Source organism: Acanthochromis polyacanthus, chromosome 9, assembly GCF_021347895.1.
Source record: "Acanthochromis polyacanthus isolate Apoly-LR-REF ecotype Palm Island chromosome 9, KAUST_Apoly_ChrSc, whole genome shotgun sequence".
In the NCBI taxonomy this organism is placed as follows: Eukaryota; Metazoa; Chordata; class Actinopteri; family Pomacentridae; genus Acanthochromis; species Acanthochromis polyacanthus.
Window position 1 is genome coordinate 6,759,314 of NC_067121.1, and position 14,427 is coordinate 6,773,740.

The window sequence follows — 14,427 nt, forward strand, 5'->3', positions numbered from 1 at the left end:
CAAAAAACGGCCATAATCCAACCTTGGACATCCAGACGAAACAAGCCAGTAAACTATTTTGTCCAAAACATGTCTTGAAGTCGGTATATACTCCACTCCACTAGAGGACGCTGGGCCCTCAGACCACTCTCAGACCTGCCAACCTTGGCAAAATATTTTGAGTACCACTTAATCTCACACACGCACGCGCAAACATGCACGCACACACCCACAGCTCGCGCTCATGTCGATAGGAAAAAAACTCTCGGTGCTTATTTCCCCGATATGACATCGTATTTTCAATGTGAAAGTAACGTTATTAACAGTACATATTTGCCAAAAGACCTACACGTACACTCACGCGTACATACACACACACACACACACACCATTTTACCATTTTAACAGTCAGCTGCTGCGGGTGGGGGCATGCAGAACGGGGAGAGAGGCGGAGGGAAGCAGAGGACAGGAGAGAGCGGGCCAACAAGGGTTTGGCAGACTCGTTATTCTCCGCTACTCTATGATGATTGGTTGAAATTGCACCACTAACTGCTGCATCGTGTTGTCAGGCATGAGTATTGCACGTCCATATTTCTAAGAGCACTCACAGATGTCTGCAGCTTTTTGAGTAGTTTAATGAGGCGGAGCGTAACAGCGTATTTTGATGTCAAATTGCGTACCTGCTACGCAAAATGCGTACAGGTTGGCAGGTCTGCACTCTCATTACATCTCTGTCTGATTGTTTGATCAGAGACATTCACACCAGTGGTCTGCTGGAAGTCATTTTGTAGAGCTATTGCAGTGCTCATCCTGTTCCTCCTTGCACAAAGGAGCAGATATCTGTCCTGCTGATCGGTTGAGGACCTTCTACGGTCCTATCCAGCTCTCCCAGACTAACTGCTTGTCTCCTGGAATCTCCTCCATGCGCTTGAGGATGTGCTGGGAGACAAAGCAAACCCTCTGGCAATGGCACACACTGATGTTTCATCCTGGAAGAGTTGGACTGTCTGTGGAACCTCTGTAGGGTCCAGGTATCGCCTCATGCTACCAGAAGTGACACTGACCCTACCCAAATGCAAAACTAGTGAAAAACAGTCAGACAATATGAGGAAGGAAAAAAATGTCAGTGGCCTTCATCTGTAAACTCATTCCTGTTTTGGGGGTTGTCTCATTGTTACCCCTCTAGTGCATCTGTTGTTAATTTCATGAACACCAAAGCAGCTGAAACTGACTAAAAACCTCCTCTGTTACTCCCTCAGTATCCCACATGTTTGACTAACTTGATGCAATACTTAGATTAAAAAGTGTTCCTTTAATTTTTTGAGCAGTATATATACACCATACTGACAGAGAACCAGTCTCATTACTTAACAGCAACATTTTTTTAAAATAATGATTTCAGAAATGATATCAGAAATCACACTGCAAAATCTGTCAGAAAAAGAATTAAATTTAATATGTTCCTCAAAGCATTAAGCTTTTGCTAGCTTACATATGTTTTTTTTTTACAGTGATTTCCTAGTTCAGTCAGTTTCTCCTGTGTTTTGTACAATCTGTGTTTTTAATGCTGAATGTTTCTGCTGTTAAAACGAGATTCGTTCATGTTGTTTCTGTCTGAACAATAACTGCAGCTGTAATTTCTGTCTGCAGCTAAAAATAAAAGTAACTCCAAGCTCTGATTAGGATCCTACAGTCTGACTCATTTATTAGTTCATCACAGGTTTACATACCTGTTGTGTGCAACGTTACTGGTGGTTGACAGATGTTATCCTCCTTACAGATCTGTAGCTGTGGGAGGTCTGGATGGACAAAGGGACACAAGAAAAATGTCACTAATGTGATGCTAGTTAAACACGCACATCCATCCATATATTTACTTCTACATATGATCATGAGTCTTTTTAATCAGTTAGTTCATTCAGATCATCACAGTATCACAGTTCTACAAACCTGGTGTGTGCGTTTCAGATTTCCTAAAACTATCCAGCAGTCTGCACTGCCGATGGATCTCCTTTTCGTACTGGACGATGCTTTTCTCAAACTCCGTGAATATTTCTTCAGCAGCAGCAGTTAGTCGCTCGTTGATCAACTCTCTCAGATTCTGGACTGAACTCATCGTTACTTCATCTAATCAAATATTCATCTGAGACATGACAAAACAACCATCTACGACCATTTACACACTTCAGGGAAGCCATGCTTCTGGAGAGTTTCTCTGTTTACTTCCGCCTGGTGTCACACAGTGAAGTTCCGGTAGAAACGTATTTCCGCCTGGTCCGTGGTTCATCTATTTACATACACACGGACGCGCACGCACGGACACACACGTACATAGGTGATAAATGAATAAATAAATAAACCAAAATCTTTGGAAGAACATCAGAAACTCCTACACAGCTCAACAAATTTTTCTTTTTGTCATTTGCAGGCATGTAAGAGGACATGAAGGTAGTTGGTGTGAGAGAAGAGGATGCAGCAGACAGGGTTAGATGGAGGCAATTGATTGGCTGTGGCGAAAATTAGAAATATATATTTAAAAAAAATAAGATTACAATATCCACTTGAAACTATTTAAAATAAGCTATAATAGGAAAGCAGTGGCATACAGAAAAGCCTTGAGCTGTAATTTAATAGAAGTGAGAGTTGGAGCGGACCTACAGCTTTCAGGGAGTTTGTTCCAGATATGTGGAGCATGTTAAGTAAACGCTGCTTCACCATGTTTATACTTCAGTATAGCTGGATTAGTCAGGACTATAGATTCCTGACTGTCTTCATATCGTACACTGGATGTAGTTTATCAACAACCTTATCAACAAGTTCTAAAAGTTTAGGACAGTTTTTTCACAACATGAAAAAAATCTACATTCTTTGATCATTTGCAGGTGAAACAACCTCAAAAAGGCAAAAGTCAATGTTTCCCTTTGGTCAAAGAGAATATTTAGGTCTGGATTTTTAGAACAACACACTCAGCTGATCAGAAAGTTCATCACAGTCGAACAACAGACGCCAACTGTCTGCTTCATCTGCAGTGTTTTAGTGTTAAAAATGACAACTTGAACTGAACCTCATTCTGTTCCTGGAACATGTTTGACTCCCGACACAGAAGAGCTGTACAGGATGCAGGTAGAGCTTTTGACTTTTATCAAAGTTGTTCCTCTATACATTCATGGGGTGACCTTTCTGTAGATCCATCCCCACCCCCTACTCTGACCTACTTGGATGATGATGATGATGATGATGATGATGATGATGATGAGTGCAGCATCAGTGTCATTTCTGAATCTTCCATCAACCTGAATGAACAGAGCACAGCCAGAGGAGGAGCTACAAAACTGAATATGAAAGGCTTCATGTTGGAGCTGAAGCGCTGCTGTGTTCTCTCTGTTGTTCATTCAGTACAAGTGAAAATAATGTCACTGCTTCTCATCTGGATGATGATCGTCTCCTTTCAAACTGGAAGTCATCAAAGGAGACACACATGGAAAACATTTGGATGTTGTTTGAATTGATTCACTTTTTGTGATTCAACTGAGTGTAAAGGCACAAAAATAAAATCCAAATATCTTGGTGAAATCTATGTTTGTTGTTTTCAGGATCCTCTGAGGATGTTCTGACTCCATTTAAAGATGTATTGATGGCTTTGGAAGGAGACTCTGTGACTCTCTCCTGCAACTATTCAGTCTCTGTGAACAACCTCTTCTGGTACCAACAGAAGTCCAGTTCATCTCCACATCTTCTCATCACAGCATATTCAGAGAAAACAGAAAAGTTGTCTTTCAAACATGACAAATACTCAAAGGAGTTTCATCTGCAGATCTCCTCTGCTGTGTACTACTGTGCTCTGGAGCCCACAGTGACAGGAAACAGCAAAACTTTGTGCAAAAACACACTGACAAGCTGCTGCAAGTCTGAAATAAAGGAAAACAAACCTATTAAACATTATAAACTCTGTTTTATTCAAGTTACCTGAAGTGATTGTTTTTAGTCAATGTGTCTTTTCCATCCTCAGCTGATGAGACTGAAAGTTCTCTGAAGGAGTCCAACTTCAGAGGTGCAAAACCCTCACAGCTGAATATTCCCAGAAACACTGTGGCTTTAAACACTAACGCAGCCTCAAGGAGGACAGAGTGGAAAGGCAGTTGGTCCTGATGATAGGCCTGTGTGTGAGGAAAACGTACTCTTCACCCTTTCTGAGGTATTTCTTTACAGCTGTTAGGCATCCCAAATTATCCTACAGGTTAGAGCAGGTTACTACTTTTGGGCCCTGTTGCCCTTTAACCTCTGCAGACCCAAGTCTGTCTTCAGGTTTGGAAATTATCTCACCCTAATATGGCCTTCCAACAGGCAGACGCTGGAGGAGGAAGATATGCAAGGACTATCGATCTGGTCAAGGTTAGATGTGACTATTCTGATGTGACTAAGCAGATGAGTTAGTGGTCTATAATATAAATCTGAACTCTCTCCCAACTATAAAATATATCCAAAGATCAGGGAGAATGCTCAGAACTGATGCTGGCTTTGCTTGCATGTACTGCTGCTCTGTCAGTGTCACTTCTCCTGATATCAGAAACCTTACTCTTCAGTGTGTCTCTGTCTGCCTCCTCCTCCTCTCTCAACCTCACTGAACTTCAACAACAACCAGTCTGGTTCTCCCAGCAGAATGTGACAATGTTCCAAAGAGCTTCACAATATCTCAGCTCACTGCAGTCCTGACAAGGCATGGAACCACACCAGAAATTCTGCAATTGTAATGAAACCGCTAAAATTATTTAAAAAAACATCAGCATTGGAATCAGAAAGCTTTTTAATACCAAGTAGATTTTTACACACAAGGAATCTGACTGTGTTTTAGTGCGTAACAGTAAATAGTAACAAAGATTCAAAAACCGCTTCCAGTCATCCATCCATCCATTCTCTATGCACCGCTTTATCCTCACTAGGGTCGCGAAGGGTGCTGGATTCGTAGTAGGATTGCAATCATGTGATCGTCAGCAGGCAGCTGACGTGTTCATTTGTTGTCATGGTTACAGTGACACTGTGCAGCTATTTTGCAATGATACAGAAATCTTTATCTATTTATCTAAATCTGCACAGTGGACTAGTGGTTAGCACTTTCGCCTTGCAGCAAGAAGATCCATGTTCTCCCTGTGCATGCGTGGGTTTTCTCCGGGTACTCCGGCTTCCTCCCACAGTCCAAAAACATGCTGAGGTTAATTGGTTACTCTAAATTGCCCGTAGGTGTGAATGTGAGTGTGATTGTTTGTCGGTATATGTAGCCCTGTGACAGACTGGCGACCTGTCCAGGGTGTCCCCTGCCTTTGCCCGAGTCAGCTGGGATAGACTCCAGCACCCCCCGTGACCCTAGTGAGGATAAAGCGGTGTATAGAGAATGGATGGATACAGAAATCTTTAACAAATCCGTGGATCCAGACTATAAGCCACATCACGGTCAAAATGTCATCAGGTAGTCCTCGTGTCATTTCTGAAATTAAAAATTTTTATTCAAATCCAATATTCCATTTTTGAGTAATGTTGCACACAGAAAGACAAAGAGACGTATGCCGGTCGTGACAAAACTCTGGTGCATTCCTTAGTGGAGTAATTAGCAGCAAATGCAATAAAAGGAATACAAAATTATATCATCTGAAAAAAATTAGATGGATCTGTCAAGTAATAAAAGACATAAGTGTTATTTCAAACAAAACAACACACTGCCAATAAATACATAAACAAAAGCTCTCACTAAAGTTAACATATATTCTTAAATAAATTAAAAATGTAGCATTTATCTGACTCACTGCTTTCAGCTGTTCTTTTTTGAGGACTGCTCACAAATTTCCACAACTTTTCAAATACTGACTCTGTCAACCTTTATTTTGTTTGTCTCATGCATCAGCGATCTGATGTAGATTCTCAGTCCCTCCTTCCCTTTTGTACTATTTTAGCACCATGCTGGTAGTGCAGCACCAACAGGAAGAAATTCTATCTTAAAAGGTCTGCATTTAACCTGAACCACTTCCTCATGTTTTAAGCGTAGTCCTAGATTATTTTTCCTACAGATATTTCAGGATGATGACATCTCACCTGTGTGGATTCTCATGTGGACTTTCAAATTACCACTTTGACTAAAACATTTCCCACATATGTTGCAAGAATATGGCTTCTCACCTGTGTGGACTGCCATATGACGCATAAGGTGTGAGAACGTATGAAATCTTCTCCCACATGTATTACAAAGGAATGGCTTCTCACCTGTGTGGCTAGCTTTATGCCTGTTAAATGTTGAAACATCACTAAAACATTTCCCACAGGTGTTACAAAGGTACGGCTTTACCCCTGTGTGAATTGCATTATGCCGTTTCAGAGTTGAAAGGTCACTAAACTGTTTCCCACAGGTGTTACAGAGGTACTTCTTCTCACCCGTGTGAATCCTCATGTGGACTTTCAGAGGACCTTTGTCGCTGAAATTTTTACTGCATATTTCACAGGCATACAGCTCGCCTGTGTGGATTGCTGTATGCCTTTTTAATGCTGTATGATCACTAAATCTATTTCCGCAGCTGTTACAGAGGTATGGCTTTTCACCTGTGTGGATTCTCACGTGGACTTTCAAATGATTACTTTGACTGAAACTTTTCCCGCACGTTTTGCAATGAAACGGTTTCACACCTGCATGGATTCTGTAATGTCTCTTTAAATTGGACTTATCTTTAAAGGCTTTTCCACAGACTTCACATATTAAAGTCTCTTTCTCTGTGTCAGTATCACAGTGACTCTCTGACATGGATAAGATGTCAACATTGTTGTTGTAATTGCTGTTTCTCTTATGTCTCTTCTTTCGCTCCAGCTCTGCATTTCTAGATAATCCTGACTCTAAATGCTTGTTTCCTGCTTGATCTGGGCTCTCAGCTACAGGAAAAATGTGAGAGAAAAGCTGGACACTGTTTGGTTCTGTGTCACTGTGGTCACTTTCCTCATAAGTAGAAGTCACCATGAAGGCATCAGTCTCCTGCTTCACTGTAAACTGTTCTCCCTCCAGACTGGTGCAGAATTCTTCCTGTTCCTGTTTAATTTGTGGGGGCTGTGGGTCCTCCTGGTCCAAACTATTGCAGAGTTTCTTCTGTTCCTCTTCCATCTGTGGAAGTTCTGGGTCTTCCTGGTCCAGACTTGTGTTCCTTTTCAGCTTAAAGAGCTGCACAGTGAGAACCTCCGCCTCTGTACAGGCACATGGCTGTGGGAGGTCTGGAGGGACAAAGGGACACAAGAAAGAGATTAGTCATGTCAATGTACAGCTGAGCAAATACAAGCTTGAACCATTACAAGGGTGCGAAAATGTTAGATGTCGATACGTTGCGCTTGTTTTATTATGTGTTGCATTTTATTGCTGGAGCTTGGTCAAAGGAGAATTTCTGTCACCATTTAGGACAGACAATCAAGTCTATCTATCTATTCTATCTATCTATCTATAACATAATGTGGGTGCACCAGAGTAATTGACTGTCACACTCCCTCATCGTCACTGCGTTCAGTTAAAAGAAGAAACTACAGGTCAGATCAGTAGCTGATGCTGTTTCCTGGTTTGTGTCTCTGTGATTCAGTGGAGCAATAAGTGTGAACATAACACCACTGTCTGCACTCAGCAAAGATAGTTTACCAGATAGAAGAAGCAGCAGTCTATAACACTGCTGTGCAATCGCTGCAAATGGAATGGTTTGGTAGCTTCAACTTCTCCAACAGAGTTAGATGTCTTTTCTGTTAAAACCATCTGCTGATCATGTAAACGTCAGCATTCAGAATCTACCAGTCACAGCTTTAATTCAGATCATATAACCATTCTCCTGAAAAATCTGATATATTATGTGAATCATTTATACTCTATATTTATATGGAAATATTGTATGTAGAAACTAAGTAAAGAGATTTGGCTTATTTAGGATTTACGGAGCCGTAAGGTGCCACAGAGAAAAAACAAGACGACATGGTCATCAATATCCCCCGCCACATGTGATGTCTATGAGCCATAACTCTGTTAAATATTATAGCACAGGTCTCATTTTCGAACTTGATCAAGGTGTCCATGGTGTGAAGCTACACACTAAATTTCGTAATCCTAGCTGTAATAGTTTCCGAGAAAAGCTGTCCCCTTCATCTCGGACGCACGGACAGACAGACGGACGGACGGACGGACGGACGGACGGACGGACGCATGGAAGCACAGACAGACGGATGGACGGAGGCCAAACCTATATCCCCCTTTTCCACTTCGTGGAGGCGGGGGATAAAAATATAAATTGTGCGCACGAGATACTTATTCGTGCGCACGATATATTAAAACGCGTGCACGTTTTAAGATAAAACGTGCACTCGAAATAAAGTTATTTACCACGTTTTGACTTGTCCTTGTCCTTGGCCACTACGGCTTCCAGTAGTGTTGACAGATGTTTTCAAACACACCCAATGGAGAGAAGTAGTGAGCTCGTTAACTTTTACTTCCACCTCAGAATGTCATATAATGACATTCTTGCTGCTCTTGCCACGAGAGGTGGAATAACCCTAAGTAGGAGAACTTTGCTGCGCATACTAAAAGACAACAGGCTCAGCCGGCGGGAGGAGTACTCAGATTTGGGCCGTGTCATTGATTTCATACAGGAACAATTACACGGTCCGGGGAAGATGCATGGATATTGGTGGATGTTCACTAAGTGCCAAGAAAATGGCCTAAAAGTCAAGAAGGAAGAAGTCCGACTCATACTGGCCGAGCTGGATCCAGAGGGTCAGCATTCAGACAGCGACGGAGACTGGACAGAAGACAGTACTTCTCAAAGGGACCTAATCATATCTGGCACATCGACTCATATGACAATCTGAAACCTTTTGGTGTGTGTATTAATGGGTGTATCGGTGGCTTCTCTCGTAAAGTAATTTGGCTGAATGCCTACAAAACAAGCAGTGACCCAAAAGTGATCGGAGGCTATTTTGTCGAAGCTTTAGAGACATTAGGTAAATATCCCAAACTTGTGCGCACTGACCGTGGCACAGAAAATGTCTGTGCGGAGCTGTTCATGGTCCTGAATATTACTGACCTTTCTACCAGAGCTGTCCTTACTGATTAATCCCCTTATTTAGTCAGACAAGCAAATCAAAGCAAGAATAACTTTGCACAACAGCAAACAGAGCACAGAGCTTAAAATAATGTTTTAAAACAGAATAGGTATACTTTATGTTGCGGGTTAACCCCTTAAGCTTCAGTGTACCGCCGGCGGTACACTTACTAATTTGCATAGGAATTTCAAGAATGTCCGACGGCTGCAAACCCGATTATACAAACACTATACGCCGATGGAAAGCTTAGATTCTCATGAATCCGCCGGTATAAACCACTTTCAGATGTGATTACCACAGCGGGTGAGAAAAACACATTTGTCCGACAAAAACGAATATTCATCCATCCGTTCTCTATACACGGCTTCAACGCACACAGCGCGACTCACATTTCCGGGTTCACTATTACACACAGAAAAAAGATTCCACAAAAAACGGCCATAATCCAACCTTTTGCATCCAGATGACACAAGCCAGTAAACTATTTTGTCCAAAACATGTCCTGAAGTCGGTATAAAATCCCCGAATCGGTCATTTTCAAGGAAATGCACCTCACGATGCCCGTCCAATATTCCCCGTATTTTTCGTAATTTTTATTTAAAAATAGAATATTAGCGATTTTTTGTAGTGAAAACGGCTGGAATTGACTGAAGCTTAAAGGGTTAACTGAAAACAGCATGTCACTGGAAATAACATGATGCCTAACTAAAAAAAGCTACGGCGAAAAATCCTAAATAATATGCTCTTGGCCTGAGAGTCGTTATATAGGCTATGCTCCACAGTTATCACAAACTGAGTGAAATTTTACGCGAGAGGGAGAGGGAGAGAGAGCGAGCGAGGGAGGGAGGAAGAGAAATCGCACTGATTTAGAACACGGGTCTCGCTGGCGTAAATTAGCAGTCCAGAAAACAACTGTGCTATTGCTATATAATATCTGCTAATCACAGCTGCCCTGAGAAATAAACGGCATGTAGAGCTCTGATTAGGATTTTCCAAGTGTCATTTTTATTTCTTAGTTTATGAGGAGTATGCAGTTTTACATACCTGTTGTATGTAACGGTATTTCAGATTTCCAGAAGACATCCAGCAGTCTGCGCTGACGATCAATCTCTTCCTCATGCTGGATGAATGCTTTTTCAAAGACTCTGAATATTTCTTCAGACAATTCTTCACATTTGGACTTGCACTGAAGCAGCATAAAGGTATACGTCTCCTGCTGCTCCCCCTTCTGACTGGTGCAGAGTTCCTCCTGTACCTCCTTAAGCTGTGGTGGTTTTTGGTCCTCCTGGTCTACACTGATGCACAGTTCCTCCTGTTCCTCTTTAACCTGCCGATGCTCTGGACCCTCCTTGTCCAGATTGGACTTCATCTCCTGGGTACGGAGCTGCTGGTCAGGGAGAACCTCCTCTTTCTGGCAAACATTGTGCTGTGGGAGGTCTGAAGGGATGAAGAGTGAAAAAAAATGTTACTAATGTGATAACAGAGAAACACACATCCATTCCTCCATCTATGTTCTTTCTATTATCAAAAGTCAGATTGTATTTGCAGCAGGCATCCTTCTCCCCAGAAATATTTCCCAGTTCTTCCTGGGGGATCCCGAGGCATTTCTCAAGTCTGAGGACACCTTGTACAGAATTTATCAGCGAGTTCGACACCAGGAGTTCCTCCCAGCTAGACTTGATGTAAAACTTTTAATGGAAGGTGGCCAAGAGGTAAAAAAACACACGCATCTGATGAAGTATATTTTAGTTTAACTTGGGCTTAATGATTTCAGTAAAAAAAAAAAAAAGAGAGAGAATATTTCAAATCAAGCTTTAGGTCACCATTCACTTCCAAAGAACAATAATACATGCTAAATATACAGACGTATATCGACACACTTTAGTGGCAGACCACTTCTTTGATTTAAAAAATATATATATTTTGAAAAGTATTTGTATTTAATTAATGGTTTACATTAATGGTGATCATTGACACTCCTACCATAATTACAAAAGACATTTTAAACAGACCCTAATAAAGCATCTTCAATAGGTTACAGACTGATAATAACAAACTGTATCTTCCTTATTAGGCTGACTGTCTCTTTCTTAAGTATTCTATCAACTTGTGAGATTCAGAAAGTTGCATTCTTGCAGTACTGTTGATCCTGTATATAATGTATTTGTGCATGAAAACCGGGAAATACCTGAAAAAACTCAGAAAATGTGAACAGAATTAATATTATATTTGCTGAAAACAAAAATGCAGAATGGTGTTGCATTCATCTCTAACATGACTGCTCTGTTTCCAATGATTTCGCTGTGGAAACTGTTCACGGGAGCTCTGCTAGCTGTGTGGTTGATGTATGTTTAGGTTGGTAAAGCTACAGATGACCGCCATGACATGCCTGGAGATGGACATGATGAACCCGAGTAAAGTGCACAGCTTCTTCCTCAGTGTGGAAACGCTTTGAATCTGTGATGCTGCAGTTGTTTAATGCAGTCAAAGAAAAGAAGGTGACACTGTTTGTTTGTTCAGCGCAACAGAAACCAAAGCAGATTTCAACAGTTATTCTAGTTTGTCAGTAAGCAGTGCTGTAACGACGTGTTGCTCAGCATGTTTACACATTTAGCTGCTTGGATCAGGATCAAACGGTTACAACATGTGAATACAAAGGCCGTAGTGAGTGTGTTTTTGTGAAACTTTAATGTTTCTTGTGTCCAAGTAACCGTGAAAATAAAAAGATGGCAGTTTATAGTGCAATCAGGCCTGATATTTAGGATGAAAGCAGTCAGTACTACAGCATCCATTCCAAGGGTTAAGCTGTTTGTGTTTGGCGTGTCTAATATCCATGTTTACATTTTTCCCTGTTAAAAAGGTGGATTTCTTGCCACTGTCACCTAAGGGCTTGCTCTGGGGGTCAGGCATATGGGTTCTGCAAAGTGTCTTGAGACAATTTGACTGTAACACAAATAAAATTGAACTGAATTCAATTTGGAAACCAGATTGTAATTTACATGATTTCCAAAGTGTCTTCTATTGTAAATAATAATGTAAATAATAATAATAATAATAATAATAATAATAATACAAAACCATGCCTTCAACCTTTAAAATATAATCCTCATAAACGAAACCAAGTCCTTTTTCATTCATTCAAACCACTCTAGTCACAACAGAGGAGCTGCAGGTGAAAAACTGGATTATTTCAGTTCATCTGGTTCCTTAAAGTTTAGCTAACAAGTAAAAACAACTGCACTGGTTGTAAAGAAAAACAGCAGAGCAGGTACAATCATTTTTATGTCCTGAGCGAGTTATTTCATCCTGAAACTCCACCAACACCAACAACAAGTCATGTTGTTCTGAGTGTTAGCTTTGCCAGTTATCCCTGTTAGCATGCTAGCCTGTACGCTGTTCGTTTTATGGTCTCTATTAGCTCCCAAGTCCATAAACTCTGTAGCAGTCTAAAAGTCCAATCAGTTTATCTTCTGTCTTCTGCATTCAGAACATCACAGGTCTACAAACCTGCTGTGTGTTGTGTTATCTGTGGTTTCCAGATGTTATCCAGCAGTCTGCGCTGACGATCGATCTCCTCCTCGTACTGGACGATGGTTTTCTCAAACTCTGTGAATATTTCTTCAGCAGCAGCAGTTAGTCGCTCGTTGATCAACTCTCTCAGATTCTGGACTGAACTCATCGTTGTTCAGTACAAACATCGGCATGACAACAGCACAACCGACTTCCGGTCTTCTTCTTCTTCTTCTTCTTCTTCTTCTTCTTCTGTGCATCATTATCGCCACCAGCTGATCGGGTTGTGAATCTAATTTCTTCAGTTCAAATCACACTGTAAACAATGAAACCCCCCCCCACCCCCCCACCCCAAAAAAAAAAAAAAAAACCAAAACCCCAAACTGCCAAAACCAAGTAAAGAAAAACAACAAGGGAAATAAAAGAAAATGGAGTTTAAAAGAATATTAATAATAATAATAATAATAATAATAATAATATTAATTATTATTATTATTGTTATTGTTATTATTGATAGTAAAAATAATAATAATAGCAGTAACAACAATAGCAATAATAATAGCAGAAATAGTAAATAAAGAAAATAAATGTTTCACAGGCAAAAGATAAAAGAGAAGAAAATGAACAAAGAAAACAACTAAAATGCAAAGAATTAGACAACAACAACTGACCACATCACATAAGTTCCAGCTGACAAAAATGTGCTTTCTGAAATAATTTAAAAGAAGACACTGATGTTGCTATACTTGACCCAAGCGAAACAACTGTAAAGTTAAAAAATAATAATAAGGAAATATATTTGATTAAAAATAAAACTGAAGGGAAAGTGCTGAAGTGTCATCAAAGGCAACAGCACTGGCTTTTAGAATTATTATTTTTATATTTCAACTGAGTAATCATTTTTAAAATGGGTATTTAAATGGAATATAGCACTATAGAAATACTCAAGTGCAATTACTTCAAAACTGTGGGTAGTAGGTCCCCTTACTGACAAGTTGGCATTGCACATCTGGAATCCTGTATTTGCTTATTTTAACAGATGTTTCAGAGCAGAAGACAAGATGAAGAACTAGACTGGGAGCCGCGATCAGCATCATGCAGCATCTGTGTTTAAATGAAGTCTCGAGAGCGATGAGCTGTTTCTGCATCTAGAGACTCCAGAAAGCCTTAAATATGGCCGATACCAGCTGACATGGAAGGTTCTTTGCAACATAATCAAATGAATTTATGAAATCCTCAATTTGTTGTTGTTTTTGAAGAAGATTGGTTTTGTGTGTTCTTTTTCTTTGAGGTTTACTATCAGTTGGCAAACACCTTTTTTGTTTGTTTGTTTCCGGCTCCTTCTTTGCCATATAAGACCAGTTTCCAGTTCCAAGGAAAATCAAGGATATTCTAGCTGTGACTCAGGCTTCATGAGTCACAGCTATGGTAGCCCCCGGTAGCTCCTAAGCTTTCCAGCTTGCTGTTAATCTGATCGTGACACCGAGCAGAAAGGCCTCATCCTGGGTTTGAAAAGGGTTCCTTCTGCTCTGCTTTGTGTGGTTCTGATAAGTTGTGGATTGGAGGTTTAAAAGACCATTTCAGCAGATGTAGTGGAGGCTCTACACATTAAAGAAATCACATCAGAGTTTGTTGTCTCCATTTTCACTGGTGAGTTTCAAATCTGAGAAGTTCAGACCTCTTTTGTCCTCTTAATGGAAGTCAGCAAAGCATTCCTCATTGCAGTAAAACACAAAATGAGTGTGGCTCTGATGATGATCAGATGTTGAGGAATTTTATTGATAGGATCTAAATTTTAATTAGTTTTTCCAGGATCTAAATGTAACTACGGGATCG

At 40.5% G+C, this 14,427-nt stretch overlaps 3 protein-coding genes across 9 annotated transcripts in view; 1 reads left to right on the forward strand and 2 right to left on the reverse strand.

Annotated features, from left to right (window-relative positions):
* The window catches only part of LOC110968563 (T cell receptor alpha chain MC.7.G5-like), a 318,096-nt gene that overhangs the window by 76,412 nt on the left and 227,257 nt on the right, over positions 1–14,427 (forward strand). The gene's annotated exons all lie outside the window — the stretch shown is intronic.
* LOC127535334 (zinc finger protein 267-like) overlaps positions 1–14,427 on the reverse strand; it is a 167,312-nt gene that overhangs the window by 43,311 nt on the left and 109,574 nt on the right. For 4 of the 7 annotated variants that reach the window (XR_007944189.1, XR_007944188.1, XR_007944187.1 and 1 more), the window contains exons 1-2: positions 1,930–2,227; positions 1,710–1,778 (exon numbers count right to left, since the gene is read on the reverse strand). The exons of 1 other annotated variant lie outside the window; for it this stretch is intronic. Coding sequence is in view for 3 of the 6 variants with exons in the window: in XM_051953139.1 (XP_051809099.1) it covers positions 1,710–1,778; positions 1,930–2,095 (235 nt within the window). In the remaining 3 variants the exon portion in view is untranslated. Of the gene's footprint in view, positions 1–1,709; positions 1,779–1,929; positions 2,234–14,427 lie in introns of those variants that run through there. 2 more of the 7 variants (XM_051953137.1, XM_051953141.1) reach the window with 2 other exon arrangements.
* LOC110972636 (zinc finger protein 436-like) lies at positions 4,766–12,839 on the reverse strand. The gene is made up of 3 exons (XM_051953148.1): positions 12,589–12,839; positions 10,126–10,518; positions 4,766–7,221 (listed from the first exon to the last, which is right to left on the reverse strand). The coding sequence occupies exons 1-3, from the start codon at positions 12,758–12,760 to the stop codon at positions 6,044–6,046; spliced, it is 1,743 nt and encodes a 580-aa protein (XP_051809108.1). The 5' UTR covers positions 12,761–12,839; the 3' UTR covers positions 4,766–6,043.

Coding starts and splice junctions, on each gene's coding strand:
- LOC110972636 (XM_051953148.1), bottom strand. CDS start 12,760: ATGAGTTCAGTCCAGAATCTGAGAGAGTTGATCAACGAGCGACTAACT. Junction 10,519..12,588: donor GATAACACAACACACAGCAG/GTTTGTAGACCT, acceptor TCATCCCTTCAG/ACCTCCCACAGCACAATGTT. Junction 7,222..10,125: donor AATACCGTTACATACAACAG/GTATGTAAAACT, acceptor TTGTCCCTCCAG/ACCTCCCACAGCCATGTGCC.